Source organism: Canis lupus, chromosome 2 (assembly GCF_003254725.2).
Source record: "Canis lupus dingo isolate Sandy chromosome 2, ASM325472v2, whole genome shotgun sequence".
NCBI classification, from domain to species: domain Eukaryota; kingdom Metazoa; phylum Chordata; class Mammalia; order Carnivora; family Canidae; genus Canis; species Canis lupus.
This window is the reverse complement of record NC_064244.1, coordinates 20,160,090-20,176,250: the sequence shown is the minus strand read 5'-3', so window position 1 is coordinate 20,176,250 and position 16,161 is coordinate 20,160,090. Positions and strand designations below refer to the sequence as shown.

The following is a 16,161-nucleotide window of genomic DNA, read 5'->3' as shown; positions in this document are numbered from 1 at the left end:
TTAGTTACTATGGTCCATAATGGGAATCTCATGATGTAGCCAACCCCAGGCTTTGGGGACGGGCCTTCTCACCTGCCGCCCCACCTGGCAGCTGTGAAGCCCACATGGGAATAGCTCTGAGAGTTTCCAAGCTTTGACTGGAAGGAGCAGCCCCATCATTGCCGATGGCTTCGTCTTCTTTCATTTGGACTGTTGACTTCATGACGGTAGACCCCTGACAATCTTCAGGAAGACTTAGTAGAGATGCGAACCATCTTTCTTTCCAAAAATTTCCAGAATAGGAATCAAGCTAGATTCATTTCTCATTAAACTTTTTATTTTGAGATAACAGTAGATACACATTTTATTGTGAGAATAATACAGAGCTACCCAGTTTCCCCAAATGGAAACGTGCAAAACCCCAGTATAATGTTACAGCCAGATGTTCACAGTGATACAGTCAAGGAACAGAACATTCCATCCAACGGGGTCCCTCCTGCTGCTTTTTAAAGCCACACCTACCTCCCTATTCTGTCCTCTATAGTAATCATTATTCTGTTCTCTATGTCTGTAATTTTGCCATTTCAAGAAAGTTACATAAATGGAATCACACACTGTATAACATTTTGGACTGGCTTTTTTCACTCAGCATAATTCCCTGGAAATTCATCTAGTCAGTCTAGACTTTTTTTTTTTTTAAGTCACATGAAGGGACACCTGGGTGGCTTAGGCAGTTAAGCATCTGCTTTTGGCTCAGGTCATGATCCCAGAGTCCTGGGATCGAGCCTTGCATCAAGCTCCTTGCTCAGGGTGGAGCTTGCTTCTCCCACTCCCTCTGATGCTCCCCCTCCTTGTGCTCTCTCTCTCTCTGTAACAAATAAATATAATCTTTAAGAAAAATAAAGTCACATGAAATCAACTTATCCCTCATTGGTCATAGTGTACCAAACCCAAACCTTTATCCAGGGAATAGAGGTATTTTTGGGGGGATATTTATCCTATGTAATCTCAGACAGATTTTAGAAGCACTAAAACAAGACTATCTTCTTTCAGGGAACCTGTGTGTAGCAAGAAAGAGGCCAATGTGATATTCCAGACTCTGCATTTTCACTCTGATAAAACTCAATATAAGAGGCACAGTAGTTGTACATTTTATTATCACTGGACACTATATTTAATTTTGAGGTCTTAAATGGAAAAATCCAAAGAAAAATAATTGATAGATGGCTTTTTCCTCTCTCTGAATAGTCACTGACTTGTAAGTTTATTTTTTTTAAATGAAGCTTATTCATTGTTAGGTTTTATATAATGTGTGCTTTAAATTGAAGGTAGGATAATTAGAGTTACCTCAACGATCAATTCTCAATTATCTCAAGAATCATTCAATTCTTACAACCCTGTGAGACTGATTTTTTCCCCCAACTCTAGATGGGGCTTAGCAAGGTTAAATAATTTGTCTGAGGTCACCTAGTAAAGAATTATAGAACCAGTATGATGATGATTACCAAGGCCCCACATCAGTGAGAATCCCAAAGCTACACCGTGCAACAAAGGAAGAGCCTTGTTATTGGTTCTTAATAAACTGTTTTGATTACATACCAATAATACTAACTCACTGTAGAAAAACAGATAAGCCCCCCAAAATTGTTAATGTTTTTGTGGCATTCTACCAGAAGAATACTTTTTAAATTGTTTTATTTTTAATTTTTAAAAATATTTTATTTATTTATTTGAGACAGAGAGAGAGAGAATATGAGCAAGGGTGAGGAGCAGATGGAAAGGGAGAAGCAGACTCCCCGCTGAGCAGGGTGCCCCATGCAGGACTTAATCCCAGGACCCTGGGTTCACGACCTGAGCCAAAGGCAGACACTTAACTGACTGAGCCACCCAGGTGCTCTATCAATGTTTTTTTTTTAAAGAACTTTTAAAATTACCTGATTTTAGCAAGTAAAATTCCATTAAATTTATAGTTTCAGCATACCTCTAATTAAGGACTACAATTCATGTTAACAGCAAACATATTCATGATGTGTAAAGAGTTAACGGTGCATTTCTTCCCTAGGTAGGTCATGATACCATTATGAAGGCTTCAAAAGGAAAACTTTCTCATAGCTGAATTTTAAATTCCATATTTTTCTATCAGCTCTTTTGCTTTAGGAATATAGGCACTCATGGCATCTTCCTTCGACAGCCCTAGAAGGACACAAACAGATGATCTCACTGACTGATGTCCTGGGAAATTAAGAAAGTTTATTTCACTTATTTAAGAATTAACAACCTTTTTGGAGGTTCCATGCTTCCCATTTAGCTTTGCCTTTTAAATCTAACATTCCTGGACACTCTGCCAAAAGAAGGACAGATATATTTTCAAGTTTACTTTTTACTCAATGCTTCTATAAATGTTCAGATGAAATGTATTATTTTTTAAATATATGATTTTAAACATATTATTAACATATATTATATAAAATACCAATATTAATGTCTCCAACCACGGATTGTTTGTAGAGCCCATAGAGTTCTTTCAGTTCTTCATCATCTGGTCTTGCTTTCAGCTTCCTCACATCTTCTGCAATTTTGTTAAAATCAGCCTACAACAAAAGGGCAAAAAGGCACATAGTGCATTCACTAACTTTCAGCAGGCCATCTATTTTGAGGGTATTTACCACCAAACAGTGGGAACTCAAATAATAATAATAATAATAATAATAATAATAAGGTTTCACACAGAACTATTATTGGTCTGGTTCCACCATAATTATCCTAATTTATTTAATTTATGGATACTTGTCCTGGTATTTACCTGATATTCAGACAAGATATGGAGAACCACATACAATTGTTATTAGTGACAATTCCTTTTTTTATAGTAGGCTCCATGCCCAGCATGGAACCCGGTATAGGGCTTGAACCTACAACTCTAAGATCAAGACCTGAAGTTGAAGATCAAGAGTTGGATGATTAAACAACTGAGCCACCCAGGTGCCCCAATACTGAAGATTCTTAATACTGAAAAATTTTAAAAACTGAAGAAACAAATAAATGGAAAGGTAGTCTATGCTAATTGAAAGAAGTAATATTGTTTAAATGTCCATACTACCTAAAGCAATCTACAGATTCATTGCAATCAATCCCTAACAACATTCCAATGGCATATTTTACAGAAATAGAAGAAACAACCTTAAAGTTTGTATAGAACCACAAAAGACCCTACAGCCAAAGTGATCTTGGGAAAGAATAACAAAGCTGGAGTCATCACGCAGCCTGATTTCCAACTGTATTACAAATAAAGCTATAGTAATCAAAACAGTATGGTACTGGCCTAAAAACAAACACATTAATGAAATAGAATAGAGAGCCCAAAAATAAAAGCATGCATATAAACAGAGGGGGTAAACTCCTTGGACACTGGTCTTGCATGTATAAGTTAAAAGCATATAAATTCTAAAAATTAGTATTTTACATATATGCATGCTTTTTATTTCCTTATTACAAAGGAGCCGAGAACGTAGAATGGGGAAAGGTGAGTCTCTTCAACAAATGGTGCGCTGGGACAACCTGACAGCCATATACAAAAGGCTGAAACTGGACCCTATCTTACACTATGCACAAAAATCAACTCAAAATGGATTTAATGTAAGGTCAAGTAAGATTTTTTGTTTAGATCTTACATGAATGCAAGACCTAAGACCACAAAGCTCCTCTATAGAAAACAGAGGGGGTAAGTTCCTTGGACACTGGTCTTGGCAATGATTGTTTGGATCTGACACCAAGAGCAAAGGCAACAATGGGGTGCCTGAGTGGCTCAGTCCCTTAAGCCTCTGCCTTCAGCTCAGGTCATGATCCTGGGATCCGAGGACTGAGCCCCTTGCTCAGATGGAGAGCCTGCTTCTCCCTCTCTTTCTTCCTCTGCTTGTCCTTGCTCTCTCTCTTTCTCTCAAATAAATAAATAAAATCTTGCAAAAGAATAAAGGCAACAAAAACAAAAATAAAAATGTGGGACTCCATGAAACCAGAAATCTTCTGCACTGTAAAGAAAACCAACAACAAAATGAAAAGGCAACCTATGGAATGGGAGAAAATATTTGCAAATCATGTATCTTTAAAAAATGAATAATATCCAAAATATATAAAGAACTTATACCACTCAATAGCAAAAAATCAATTAAAAAATGGGCAAATGAACGTCATTTTCCAACGACATACAAATGGAGATGGTCTGATGCTGCATGGGCCATGTGCAGCTCCAGCCTTGTACCTCCCATACTCCTGCATCAGTGATGGTGGAAGAGGGCCAGCATGCCTGTGAGGGTGAAGGGGAGGAGGAGGAGGAGGAGGAGGGGGAGGAGGAGGAGGAGGAGGAGGAGGGTGCAGAGCTTGGCCTAGGGAAGGGAGGAGGTGCACCACCTGTGGTGGCAGGAGGTGCAGGAAGCCAGGGGAGGAAGAGGGGAGTGGAGTAGGGGGGTGGGGTGGGGAGGAGGCCTTGCCTGGTGGGGGGCATGTGGGGTTGTGGGGGCAGAGGTTTGTATGCAGAAGCTGGAACACCACCCGTTGGTCAAGCAGCCCAGCAATGCCTGGCAGGAAGGAGCTGACTGGCCAGCACCCAAGGAGAAGCACAAAGGGGAACAGTAGGCTGGGGATAAAGTGCTACTGAAGAAGATGAGCTGTTCATCCAAAAAAAGAAAACTCCTTCCAGATTACATTCTGGAGAAGTTAACTACAGCTGGACAGACTATAACATAAAGACATCATCAGAAAAGTTGAAAGAAACTGATTTGCAGAAAAAAACCGAAGAATGTGAAAAAGGAAGTGATTCCAAGAAAGCTGAAAAAGAAGTACAGAAAGTGCAGTCTATGGGTCAGAATAGAAGCCACTTGGCTCCAAGGCTAGAAGCTCAAAATCTGAGAGATTCGAGGCAATAAACAGAGAAAGGCTTTGGACAGAATTCTTTATATGGTCCCAGAACCACAGAACTACTGTAAATAAGTTCCTGTGTCTTGAAAATACCCAGAGATCATGACCTGAGCAGAAACTAAGAGTCAGACACTCAAATGACTGAGCCCCCTCAGCACCTCTACACATTTCTTTGTATAAGTTAAAAGCACATAAATTCCACAAATTAGTATTTTATTTTGTTTTATTTTTTATTTCTTTCATTATCTCTCCCTCCAATGTGGGGTTTGAACTCAGGACCCTGAGATCAAGAGTTGTATGCTCCACTGACTGAGCCAGCCAGGTGCCCCCTATGTTCTCCCAGCTTTCTCTGTCCCCTTTTAACCTCTTTGTTCATCTAAAAAGGGTTTTGGTGATTATTATCCTTAATAGGATTTTTCTTTTTTTAAAAAAAATCCACTGTATTTTACCTTGTGTTATTTAAATCAAGGATAAGCAGGCAATGTCACCAGCCTGGGTATCAAGTAAGAGAGGCTCAAGGAGGCATTCCACCCTCAGCCCCATTTTCTCTCTCCAGTGCATAGCTCCCTTTGATCCAAAGATCCCAAGTCCTAGTAGAGAAAGTGGATAGCCCCACTGTAATGTCAGAACCCCAGTGACCTCAGCAGAGTTGCTGGATCAAGTTTCCATCCAGCGCCAAAGGCAAGATGAAGGCAAGACAGCACAACGAGACCAGTTGTTTTGTGATGAACAAAAAGCACTTGTAAATCAGAGACTGGGTTCTGCAATGTAAATAATCTTGAAAATGGTCCAGCCTCCTCATCAATCTCTGCAGGAGTCTTAGAAGCACGGGTACATGTGGCAAGGGTCACTTTGCCTCATTTTTTTTTTTTTTTTTAATGGAGACTTTTTTCTGAGTTTTTTTTTTTTAAAGATTTTATTATTTATTCACGAGAGACACAGAGAGAGAGAGGCAGAGACATAGGCAGAGGGAGAAGCAGGCTCCCTGCGGGGAGCCCAAGGTGGGACTTGACCTGGGACCTCAGGATCATACCTGAGCCGAGGGTAGAAGCTCAACTACTGAGCCATCCAGGTGTGCCTCATCTTTCTGAGTGTCTTTCTAGGAAGTTGTCAACTGCTTTAAACAATGTCAGGGTTAAAAACATAGACTCTGGGGGGGGGGGGTGTGCTCAGTCAGTTAAGCATCCCATTATTAATTTTGGCTCAGGTCACGATCCAGGGGCCATGAGATCAAGGCCTGCACTGGGCTCCAAGTCAGCTTGAGATTCTCTCTCTCTCTGCCCCTCCCCTCTCTCTGCACGCACATTCTTTCTAAAAAAAATTTTTTTTTTTTTTAATTTATGATAGTCACACAGAGAGACAGAGGCAGAGACACAGGCAGGGGGAGAAGCAGGCTCCATGCACCGGGAGCCCGACATGGGATTCAATCCCGGGTCTCCAGGATCCCGCCCTGGGCCAAAGGCAGGCGCTAAACCGCTGTGCCACCCAGGGATCTCTACGCACATTTTTTCTAAATAAGTATGTAAGTACACAGGCTCTAGAGCCAAACTGCATCACTTAAGAACTGTGTATCCTCAGGCAAGTTATTTAACTTGTACTGTTTTCTGGGCCAGAATATGGGACAAGAATACCACCTATCTGCAAGGTTGTTAGGAAGATTAAATAGGTAAACACATGTAAAATATTTAAAATAGTGCCTGGGACACAGTGTTTAATAAGGTTACCATTATTATTTTAAGTCTCTTTGGGAAAAAAAAAATAATTCTAGAAAAAACTGGAAAAAAAAAGGTACTCCTAATAAAAAGGACAAAATGAAAATGCTTGGTAAGTGCCCAGGGCTTGCTCAGGGCAGGGCTGTTCAGAGAGGCGTAGGGATCTCCCCCTTCAGATTTACTAGCGTCTGGGGTGTTCCACTTGCTGTGAGGTCTTGGGGCCTTTTCCAGTGACAGCAACTCCATTCCTCTTGGCAAGCCATGCCTTGAGGAGAATTGTAAGACTTCTCAACGACCATACCAGGTCCTTGCCTTCCAGAACGAACTTCTGGCAAATTGATCCTCATATACAGGGGAACATAGAACCACATGACAACCTAAGGGAAGTCGTGTACCCTCTCCACAAGAGGTCAGGCCTTCACAACGTGGTTCCAACACACCCTCCTCTTCGTGGCTTCTCCCAGTTCAAGCACGATGAGCTTTAGGTAAAAGAACATAGGCCTCACATCAGGATCTTGGATTTTTTTTTAAGATTTTATTTATTTATTCATGAGAGTCAGAGAAAGAGAGAGAGAGAGAGAGGCAGAGACACAGGCAGAGGGAGAAGCAGGCTCCATGCAGGGAGCCCGATGTGGGACTTGATCCTAGGACTCCAGGATCACACCCTGGGCCGAAGGCAGCGCTAAACCACGGAGCCACCCAGGGATCCCCAGGATCTTGGATTTTAATTCTAGTTTTGAGGGCAGCCCGGGTGGCTCCGCGGTTTAGTGCCGCCTTCAGTCCAGGGCGTGATCCTGGAGACCTGAGATCAAGTCCCACGTCGGGCTCCCTGCATGGAGCCTACTTCTCCCTCTGCCTGTGTCTCTGCCTCTCTCTCATGGATAAATAAAATCTTAAAAAATAATAATTCTAGCCTTGAGACAAAAATGCCATGAGATTTTACGCAAACAACAAAGCTCCTCTGAGACTCAGTTTCAGCCAAAAAAAAAAAAAAGATACTATCAATCTCAGTGGGAAGGTGTTAAGATTAAACACCAGGGCACCTGGGTGGGCCAGTGGTTGAGTGTTTGCCTTTGGCTTGGGTCATGATCTCGGGGTCCTGGGATCGAGTCCCACATCAGGTTCCCCACAGGGAGCCTGCTTCTTCTTCTGCCTACATCTCTGCCCCTCTCTCTGCCTCTCTCATGAATAAATAAAAAATAAAATCTTAAAAAAAAAGATGAAATACCAGTAAGAATGGGTATATTCTCCACTTCATTCTGTTGACTCTGCCCACCCAGAGCTCATCGCTTGCATCATACTACCGAACAGATGTACTGAACCCCCACAATGCACCAGGCCTTTGCTAGGCCGACAGGGAGGTACAGGGCAGCTGGCGCTCGGGGAGCTCAGGCTCCAGTGGGAGCTGAGCAGGTCAACAATGATCATGTGACACTCACTCCAGTGGAGGAGCTGTGGGTGCTCTGGGGATGCAGAGGAGGGAGTGTCAGCAGGTGTGGAGGAAGCCCTTGGGAGGAGATGGGAGGAGACGGTGCCTGGCTAAGCCTGAGGGATCCGCTGGCACCTGCTGGATGGACAGGGGCACATAAGGCTGTTCCAGGTGGCCTGGACAGCATGTATCAGGGCTCAGCAGGAAAGCAGCCTGCGACTGGATTTGTTCCCCACATGTGCCTAACGGAGGCCAGGCAGAAGGATTCGTGGTGGCAGCAAGAGCTGCGCCTTGCAGAGCGCACGGGTTGGCAGTCCCAGCCCCGCTGAGCCCTTGGGGAATAAATGAAGGAGGGTCTGAAAACTATCACAGATGAGAAATGGCTTTAAATGTACAGTTGTTTACATTTAATTCCAAAGCATTCTGGGCCAAAGGGCTCACTGCTTTTGGTGAAGAGTTTCAGCGTCTGTTGAGCTCATCGTCCTAGCGCAGGGTCCTCGGTGTCCTGCTTGAATGCATGTGTCCATCACTCCCCTCTAACTGTGCTGGAGTCTTCCACACAACCTGCCTGGAGGCCTCTTCCCAGACTCTCTCCTGTTCATGTTTTCACACGGCTCTCTGGCCACACCCCGGTGGTGCAGCAATGACCCCAGTGTCACTACCAAGACTCACTGGGAAGTGGGGTGGAGGGGGTGAGGGGGTGCATCCTGCTTTCCTGGGGCTGGAACCCTCTCACCACCTAGCAGTACTGACCACCCCAGCCTCTGTGTAAACTTCCCTTCCAATCACCACAGCTGAAAATAGCCTGTTAGGGTGACTCTCACCTAATCTAGCTTTAGTTTCTGAAGCCCAAGGACACGGTCATCCCACGACACAAGGTTGACAAAGTCTCTCCTTTTTTTTTTTTTTTTTAGATTTATTCATTTGAGACAGAGAGCATGAGTGGGGTGGAGGAGAGGGAATCTATCTCAAGCAGATTCCGTGGTGAGCATGAGATCATGGCTGGAGCCACACCAAGAGTCAGGCGTTCAACCGACAGGGCCACCCAGGGGCCCCAACAAAGCCTTTCTGAGCAATCATCTCCCACTGAGGGACTGAATTAGGAAGATCATAAATTCTCACACCGCGTGGTTCCTACAAACATGTATGGAGGGAAAGGGGTTAGTTACTTGCACGTTGGAAAAATCACGAATCCCCAAGACTCAAAAAGGTGCATCTTCTTGAAGAAGCAGTCTGCCCTCGAGCATCATTTTGATGAGCATCCTCAAAACCTCGAGTTTTGAGACTGAAAGATGTGATTACTTTGAGGGAAGCCTGATAGGAATTAGGAGTCATACACAAGGGGAAAACCGCTACATGTTCAAGGACGCCCTTATCTTTGCTGGTCGTTTCCCACCTGCCTGGTCCTCCGGGGGCCGCCGGGTGTGCGCCCTCGGGGGCCGGCGCCTGCTCCGCGTGCAAGCGATCCCCGGGCTCGCGGCCGGCAGGCGGCCCCCGGCGGTCCCCACGGCGGCGCGGGCGCTCGCGACCGGGGGCGGCGGGGTCCCCCGGGGAACTCGCGGGGGGCCGGGGGCGCGAGGACTGCGGGCAGCAGCCGTCCCAAGCTCCAGGTCCCAGTCGCCCGCCCCCGGGGGCCTCGCGCAGGCCGCACGTCCGGCTCCCGCGCGGCCTCCGCGGCCTCCGACTCACCTGCAGGGACATGGCGACGAGACCAGCCGCCGCCGCTCCCCGGACGCGCCCTCCTCCGGCGCCCGCGCCCCGGGGCTTCTTAAGAGGCGGCGCGCCTCCGCCCGCCGGCTCCCATTGGCCGCGCTGTGGGCCCGGCCGGCTCCCATTGGCCGCCGGCGCTAGGGGGCGTGGCCAGCGGTGAGCGGCACCTGCCCTGACCCGCCCCGCCCCCCCGCGCCCGCCCGCGTCCCCTGCAGCGCGCCAGGTTAGCAACCCGCGCCGCTGCAACTGGAAAGGCGAGGAGCAGAGAATTTAAATGAGTTCCTCTCCGCTCTTGGCTCGCTCCCCAAATTCTTTCTCAGGGGGTTGTTTGCAGGAAATCCTGAGAGGTCTCCTTAGGGCACGGACGTCAATGGGGATTCCTTTTTGTATATATTACATCCCTCTGCCCTCTCCTGATTCCTAGAAACCTGGATGGCAGTTTTTCGAGACCTCTCACGTCGCCTCTCCCATCTCTAGGACAGACAGTTCACTAGCAATGAGACAGGCGTCTTCTCTTTAAAAAGCAAAAACATTCTGAACACGTGCTGCAACCACCCTAACCGGTTGTAATTGTAAAGGCACAGAAGCCGGCGCCTATTCAAGTTGACCCCATTCTCCAGGGGAAACCAACCCAATGTCACTGCAAGTCTGCAGACACACACAATGGGGTTCTGATTCAGATTTAATTAAGTTTCCAAAGAACTAGAACAGCAGTTCCTGGTCATATGAGGAGTTCATGTCTGACTCTTAAGAAGAAACTTTGGTGGAGTGAAGTGACTGGCAAGAAGGGACAAATTAGGGTTTAGAAAGTTACTCCTCCGAAACGTCTAACAATTCAACAGCCTATAACCATGCAACTGATGGAGAAGAAAGGCCTCAAACTTTTTTTTGGATTGTTTTGGCATAAAATTACATTTAAAAATATTTTTGCTTTACCTTTTCAAGTTTTTAAGTTTTCTCCTCGCAAATATTTTCATGGTGCAATCAATGAATTTCCAAGTAAAAGATAAAAAGTAAACGTTAGCAAAACGTATTGGCCAGAATTTTTTTTTTTTTTAGTTTTTAAGTTTGCAGGCGACAGCAAATACATTGTCCGTTGTCAAGGCAAATCGCAGCTTCAGAATGGTGAGTGCTTTCTCCGCTTAGGAAGCCCTAACAGTGCTTCAGTCGGGGAACACTGGGGATGAGCTCCAGGATCGGTGTGTATCTGGAGCTGGGACATTTGGGCATTATAGTCATTGTAAGAAATCAGGAAATGGGGAGAAGGAAGATTCACTGTGCTCTGTCGTATTCTCAAAGTCTAGAATGTTCTTCTAAGAACTCTTTCCAAAGCACATTCTCCTCTTGAGTTGCCCTCCCCTGAACAGAGGCTAAAGCCATGGTGTCTTGTTCCACGAAACAAAAAGAAAGAAAAGACAATGGAAATACTGATGTCTTCTGTCCAGTGATCATAATATACTAGGTGTAGTGAAAACTCAGCTTTCTGGAGCGCTTAGGGAGTGAGACAATTTGGACAATCAAGTTCCTTTGTTTTCCTTTTACTATTTTATTAAATACTGACTGCAAACCAACATACATATATCCATTTTTATGTAAAAATTTAAAAATAAAGGGCACATTTATTAACTTACCTCCAGTTTAAGGAACAGAAAATTATCTTTGCCTTTATGACACTCCTGATTCCATTCCATCCTATCTTCCTCACTGATTCTTTCATTCATTCAAACAGTTATTGAGTGCCTAATATGAACAAGGCACTGTTCTAGGTTCTTGAAAAACATTATTCAACAGAACAAACAAGATTCCCATCCTTGCATCACATTCTGGTAGAAGATTATGGACAATAACACATATAATAACCAAATTATGTAGTTTTTAAAAAAGTGTTACATAGGGGCACCTGGGTGGCTCAGTGGTTGAACGTCTGCCTTTGGCTCAGGGCATGATCCCGGGATCCTGGGATCAAGTCCCGCATCTGGCTCCCCAAAGGGAGCCTGCGTCTCCCTCTGCCTATGTCTTTGCCTCTCTCCGTGTCTCTCATGAATAAATAAATAAAATCTTTTTATAAAGGTGTTAGGTAATAAGTACTATTTTTAGAAAGGAGCAAAGCAAAAGAGATGGGAAGTCTTGGGTATGTGAGATGGAAGAGGTGACTGGCAGTGGTAAACAGGGTAATCAGGGTAGGTCTCTGAGAAGATGACATTTGAGTAAAAGCTTGAAGGATTGTGAAAGAGCTAATGAGGAAGACCCTTAAGAGATTCCCTTCCACAGGCAGCATCCTCTACAAAGGCCCTAAGGAATGAACTTCCCCAGCAGAAGTGAGGAACATCAAGGAGCCAGCATGACCAAAGCAGAATAGGAAGAAGAGGTCAGAGAATAGAAGGTGGATATCAGATTGTATAGAGTCTTACACAAAGACATTTGGGGTTAAGTGGGAGTGAAACAGAACCATTGAAGAGTTTTGAGCGAGATCTGACTTGATAGGGCTTACTTTTTAAAAAGATCACTCTTGGGGGCCCTGGGTGGCATATTCAGTTAAGTGTCCAACTCTTGGTTTCAGCTCAGGTCGTGGGATTGAGCCCACACCTGTGCTCAGTGTAGAGTCTGTTTAAAACTTTCTCCTTGTCTTGCTCTGCCACATGCTCGCTCACTTGTTTGCTTGCTATCTCTCAAATAAATAAATCTTTTTTTTAAAGGTTTTATTTATTTATTCATGAAAGGCACACAGAACCCTGGAAACTTAATGTATAAAGAAGAAGAAAGAGAAGAGGGCTGAAGACTAAGCCATGGGAAATTGCAATGTTAAAGAGCTTGATAAGAAGAGGAAGAATGAGTGAAGACAGGGAAGAAAGAAGTCATTGAGTAAGAGAAAAACCAAGAGAATGTGGGGTCCAGAAAGCATACCAAGTGAGAAAACAGGTCAGGTTAAATGAAGGCTAAGAATTACCGACTGGATCTTGGTCATCCTCAAGATCACCAATGACCTTGGGAGAAGTTTATGTGCAATGGGTGTGTTGGGGAGGGGGGCTGCTGATTAGAATGGGTTTCAGAAAACACGAGGTGCAATTATATAAGTTTTTTTGGGATCTCCCTTTGTTTATCCTTGCACCTATGTCACATTGTCTTAATCATTAAATCCTATCTATTTTGTTCATCCTCATTAAGGGTTGTTTTGGCACTATGCTCTTCCCTATAAATTTTAACATCCATGAGTCAAGTTCCACACAAAAGAAAATTCTTGAATTTTTCTTGGAATTGCATGGAAAAGCTCTATCAGTCAAGTGAGGGTGGAGAGGGCGATATCTTTGTTTTTCTTTTTTTTTTTTTTTTGAGGGTGATATCTTTGTAACGCAGTTTCACTATTCATAACTCATTCTTTTCCAATTAGTTTCCTTATTTAGTGTTTTCAGATAGTTTTCTAATTTTCTCCATTGAAGATCTTGCGCATCTTATGTGGATTTCTTTCCTTTTTTTTTTTTTTTTTAAGATTTACTTATCTGAGAGAGTGTGTGCCTGTGGTGGGGGTTCAGGAGAGAGAATCTTGAGCAGACACCCCGCTGAGCATGGAGCCAACATGGGGTTCCATCTCATGAGCTTGAGATCATGACCTGAACTGAAATCAAGAGTTGGATGCTTAACTGGCTGAGCCACCTATGAACCACCTATGTGGATTTATTTCTAAGTAAATATATAAGTTTTGATTATGTTATAGATGAAATGTTTTTAAAAATTTCATTGTTGATCCTTTTGTAACTGGTACAGAGAAAGGGAATTGATTTTTGTACATTGACTCTATCCAGCAGCTTTGATAAACATTTTTTTTTTGATAAACCTTTTTAAGTTTTAATTATTTTTCAGTAGATTATTTTGGGTTCCCTATTTAGCAAACAATAGTCTATGAATAACGATAGTTTCATTTTGTCCTTTCCAACCCTCAGATCTTTCTTTTTCTTGCCTTTCTGCACTATCAGGGACCTGAGTATAATAATGAATAGGAGTAGTAACATAGGATTCCTTAAAAGTATTTACTTTCAGAGTTTCCCCATAAAATGTGACATGTTCACTGCAGCTGGCTTATTTCAGTGGATATATATGATGTTTAGTATGTTAAGGAGGTTTCTTCCTATTTGTAGCATGGCAAAATCTGTTTTCATGAATGGATGTAGAATTTCATCAAAAACATTTTTTTTAGGGACGCCTGGGTGGCTCAGTGGTTTAGCACCTGCTGTCAGCCCAGGGCATGATCCTGGCATCCCAGGATCCCTGCATGGAGCCTGCTTCTCCCTCTGCCTGTGTCTCTGCCTCTCTCTCTCTCTCTCTCTCATTCTCTCTCTGTCTCTCAAGAACAAATAAAATCTTTTTTTAAAAAAGCTTTTTTAAAAACATATTTATTGGGATGATTGTATGTTTCTCCTTTGATCATTTTTTTTTAAAGGTTTTATACATTTGAGAGAGAGACAGAGATAGTGAGAGAGAACATAAGCAGGGAGGATTGGGAGAAGCAGACTCCCCACTGAGCAGGGAGCCTGAGGTGGGACTTGATCTCAGGACGCTGGGATCATAACCTGAGCCAAAGCCAGATGCTTAACTGACTGAGCCACCCAGAGGCCCCTCTCCTGTAATCTTTTAAAGAAATGGCTTACATTTATTGATTTTCAATAGTTAAGCCAACCTTGCATTCCTTTTTTCTTTTTTTAAGATTTATTTATTTATTTATGATAGACAGAGAGAGAGAGAGAGAGAGAGAGAGGCAGAGACACAGGCAGAAGGAGAAGCAGGCTCCATGCCGGGAGCCTGATGTGGGACTCGATCCTGGGACTCCAGGATCCCGCCCTGGGCCAAAGGCAGGCGCTAAGCCGCTGAGCCACCCAGGGATGCCCCAACCTTGCATTCCTTATTAAGCTCAACCTGACCTTGATAAAATGTTTCTCTCTTTTTAAATGTATGACTGGACTGTGGGCTATATTTTGAGAGGCTTTTTTTTTTTTTAATCCCTGTTTATTTTGTAACTTACTTTCCTTCCTCAGACTTTTTTTTTTTTTTTTTTTTTTCTGTATCAGCATCATGGCAGTACATAAAACAAGCTGGGAAAGCATCCTGCTGTGTCTGTATTCCAGAATAAGTTGTGTAGAATGGAGAAAATCACAAATGAGAGGAGGCCCTGCACAGCAGCCAGTGACACTCAAGCTGATCTTCCTCTTGCTGCCTCCTTCACTTCCAACTCCTGAGGCTTCCAAGGGAAGCCTGACTGCTTACCCCACCCATTATCCAATAGTCAGGATGAGTGTCCTACAACACGGGCCACATTGAGCGTGCACACGTCAGTGGCACCCTGCTTTCTTACCATAAACTCCAAACTATCTTTGGCATTAGAGGTAGCTCCAATGCTAGTGAAGCCCTCAGTGAAAGTCACTCATGAGATTTCCCCCCAAAACCTGTTAAGGGCTCTGATACGCTGCGAAACTGCCTCTGGAAACATCATCCACCCTCCTGCACGAACATGCCAGAACCTGGGCCAGGTGCTGCAGAACCTTGGTGGCCGCAGCACACACCGGGCTGTGGAGCTTCTGCAGTCTTGCCCAGGTTAGGGGGATGGTGGCCTCTCGTCCTCTTGTCTCCCTGGAGGCTCCTGGCAGCCTTTCAGAGGTTAAGCTGCCGTGATTTTGGCGGCAATGTTTTTGAATGATGCAGAGGTGCTGCTTTCCACTTAAATGGAACTCGGTTGAGAGACGGCTGTGACCATTTGGACCCCTCCATCTGAGGCGCAAAATCCTCTTGGCTCACATGCCCTTGCACACACAGCAGTGCAAATTCCTTGCTCAGCCCGTACTGGCCACTGGTTCCTTGCAGCCCCCGGCAGGTCTCCTGCATCTTCTCACTGGGCTCCCTGAAGTTCATGCTTTTAATACTCCTTATCAAGTGTAAGGAGCAGGGTTGGCCTCCCCACATTTTTTCTTTATAGCTGTTCCTGCTCCCCTCTGTGAGGTTTGAGTGTGTCCTATCTGCATCTGCTCTGGGGTTCCTGTGGTGAACCTGAAACACAGATGTTTCAGTATAAACTTGAACCTGAACCTGCTGAGGAAGTTCCCAGTGGACCCCTGGAGGCCCTGGCTGCTTGTCAGAGGGAGGAGCTGGGGTGGCTTATCTGTGGGACGTTGCCCAGGAAGATGGGAGTTTCCTTTGGGCACAAGCCAAGGTGGTGGAGGGAGATTTGGTTCCTTCTGTGGCTTTGTCACTGCTCCTCATGTGTGGGTGGAAGAAGCAGCCAGAGGGACACAGTACATAGGAGTCTGTGCTGGGCTGGGGCACCTCACAGGCCCCCTCTAGGGGGCGCAGCCCTGAGGCCTGGTTGGGCAGTGGCACTCAGATCCCTTGTGCAGGTGAGGCCTTGTTAGGGTATTGGGGTGCGGTGGGGGG

At 44.6% G+C, this 16,161-nt stretch overlaps 1 protein-coding gene across 1 annotated transcript; it reads right to left on the bottom strand.

The window, feature by feature from the left end:
• Positions 1-294: 294 nt before the first annotated feature.
• ACBD7 (acyl-CoA binding domain containing 7) lies at positions 295-9,801 on the bottom strand. The gene is made up of 4 exons (XM_025445167.3): positions 9,724-9,801; positions 2,453-2,570; positions 2,258-2,320; positions 295-2,172 (listed from the first exon to the last, which is right to left on the bottom strand). Exons 1-4 carry the CDS (start codon positions 9,733-9,735, stop codon positions 2,099-2,101), a joined length of 267 nt encoding a protein of 88 aa, XP_025300952.1. The 5' UTR covers positions 9,736-9,801; the 3' UTR covers positions 295-2,098.
• Between the last annotated feature and the right edge of the window lie 6,360 nt (positions 9,802-16,161).

Coding starts and splice junctions, on each gene's coding strand:
- ACBD7 (XM_025445167.3), bottom strand. Junction 2,321..2,452: donor GGTTGGAGACATTAATATTG/GTATTTTATATA, acceptor TTCTTTTGGCAG/AGTGTCCAGGAATGTTAGAT. Junction 2,173..2,257: donor AGCATGGAACCTCCAAAAAG/GTTGTTAATTCT, acceptor GTGTCCTTCTAG/GGCTGTCGAAGGAAGATGCC.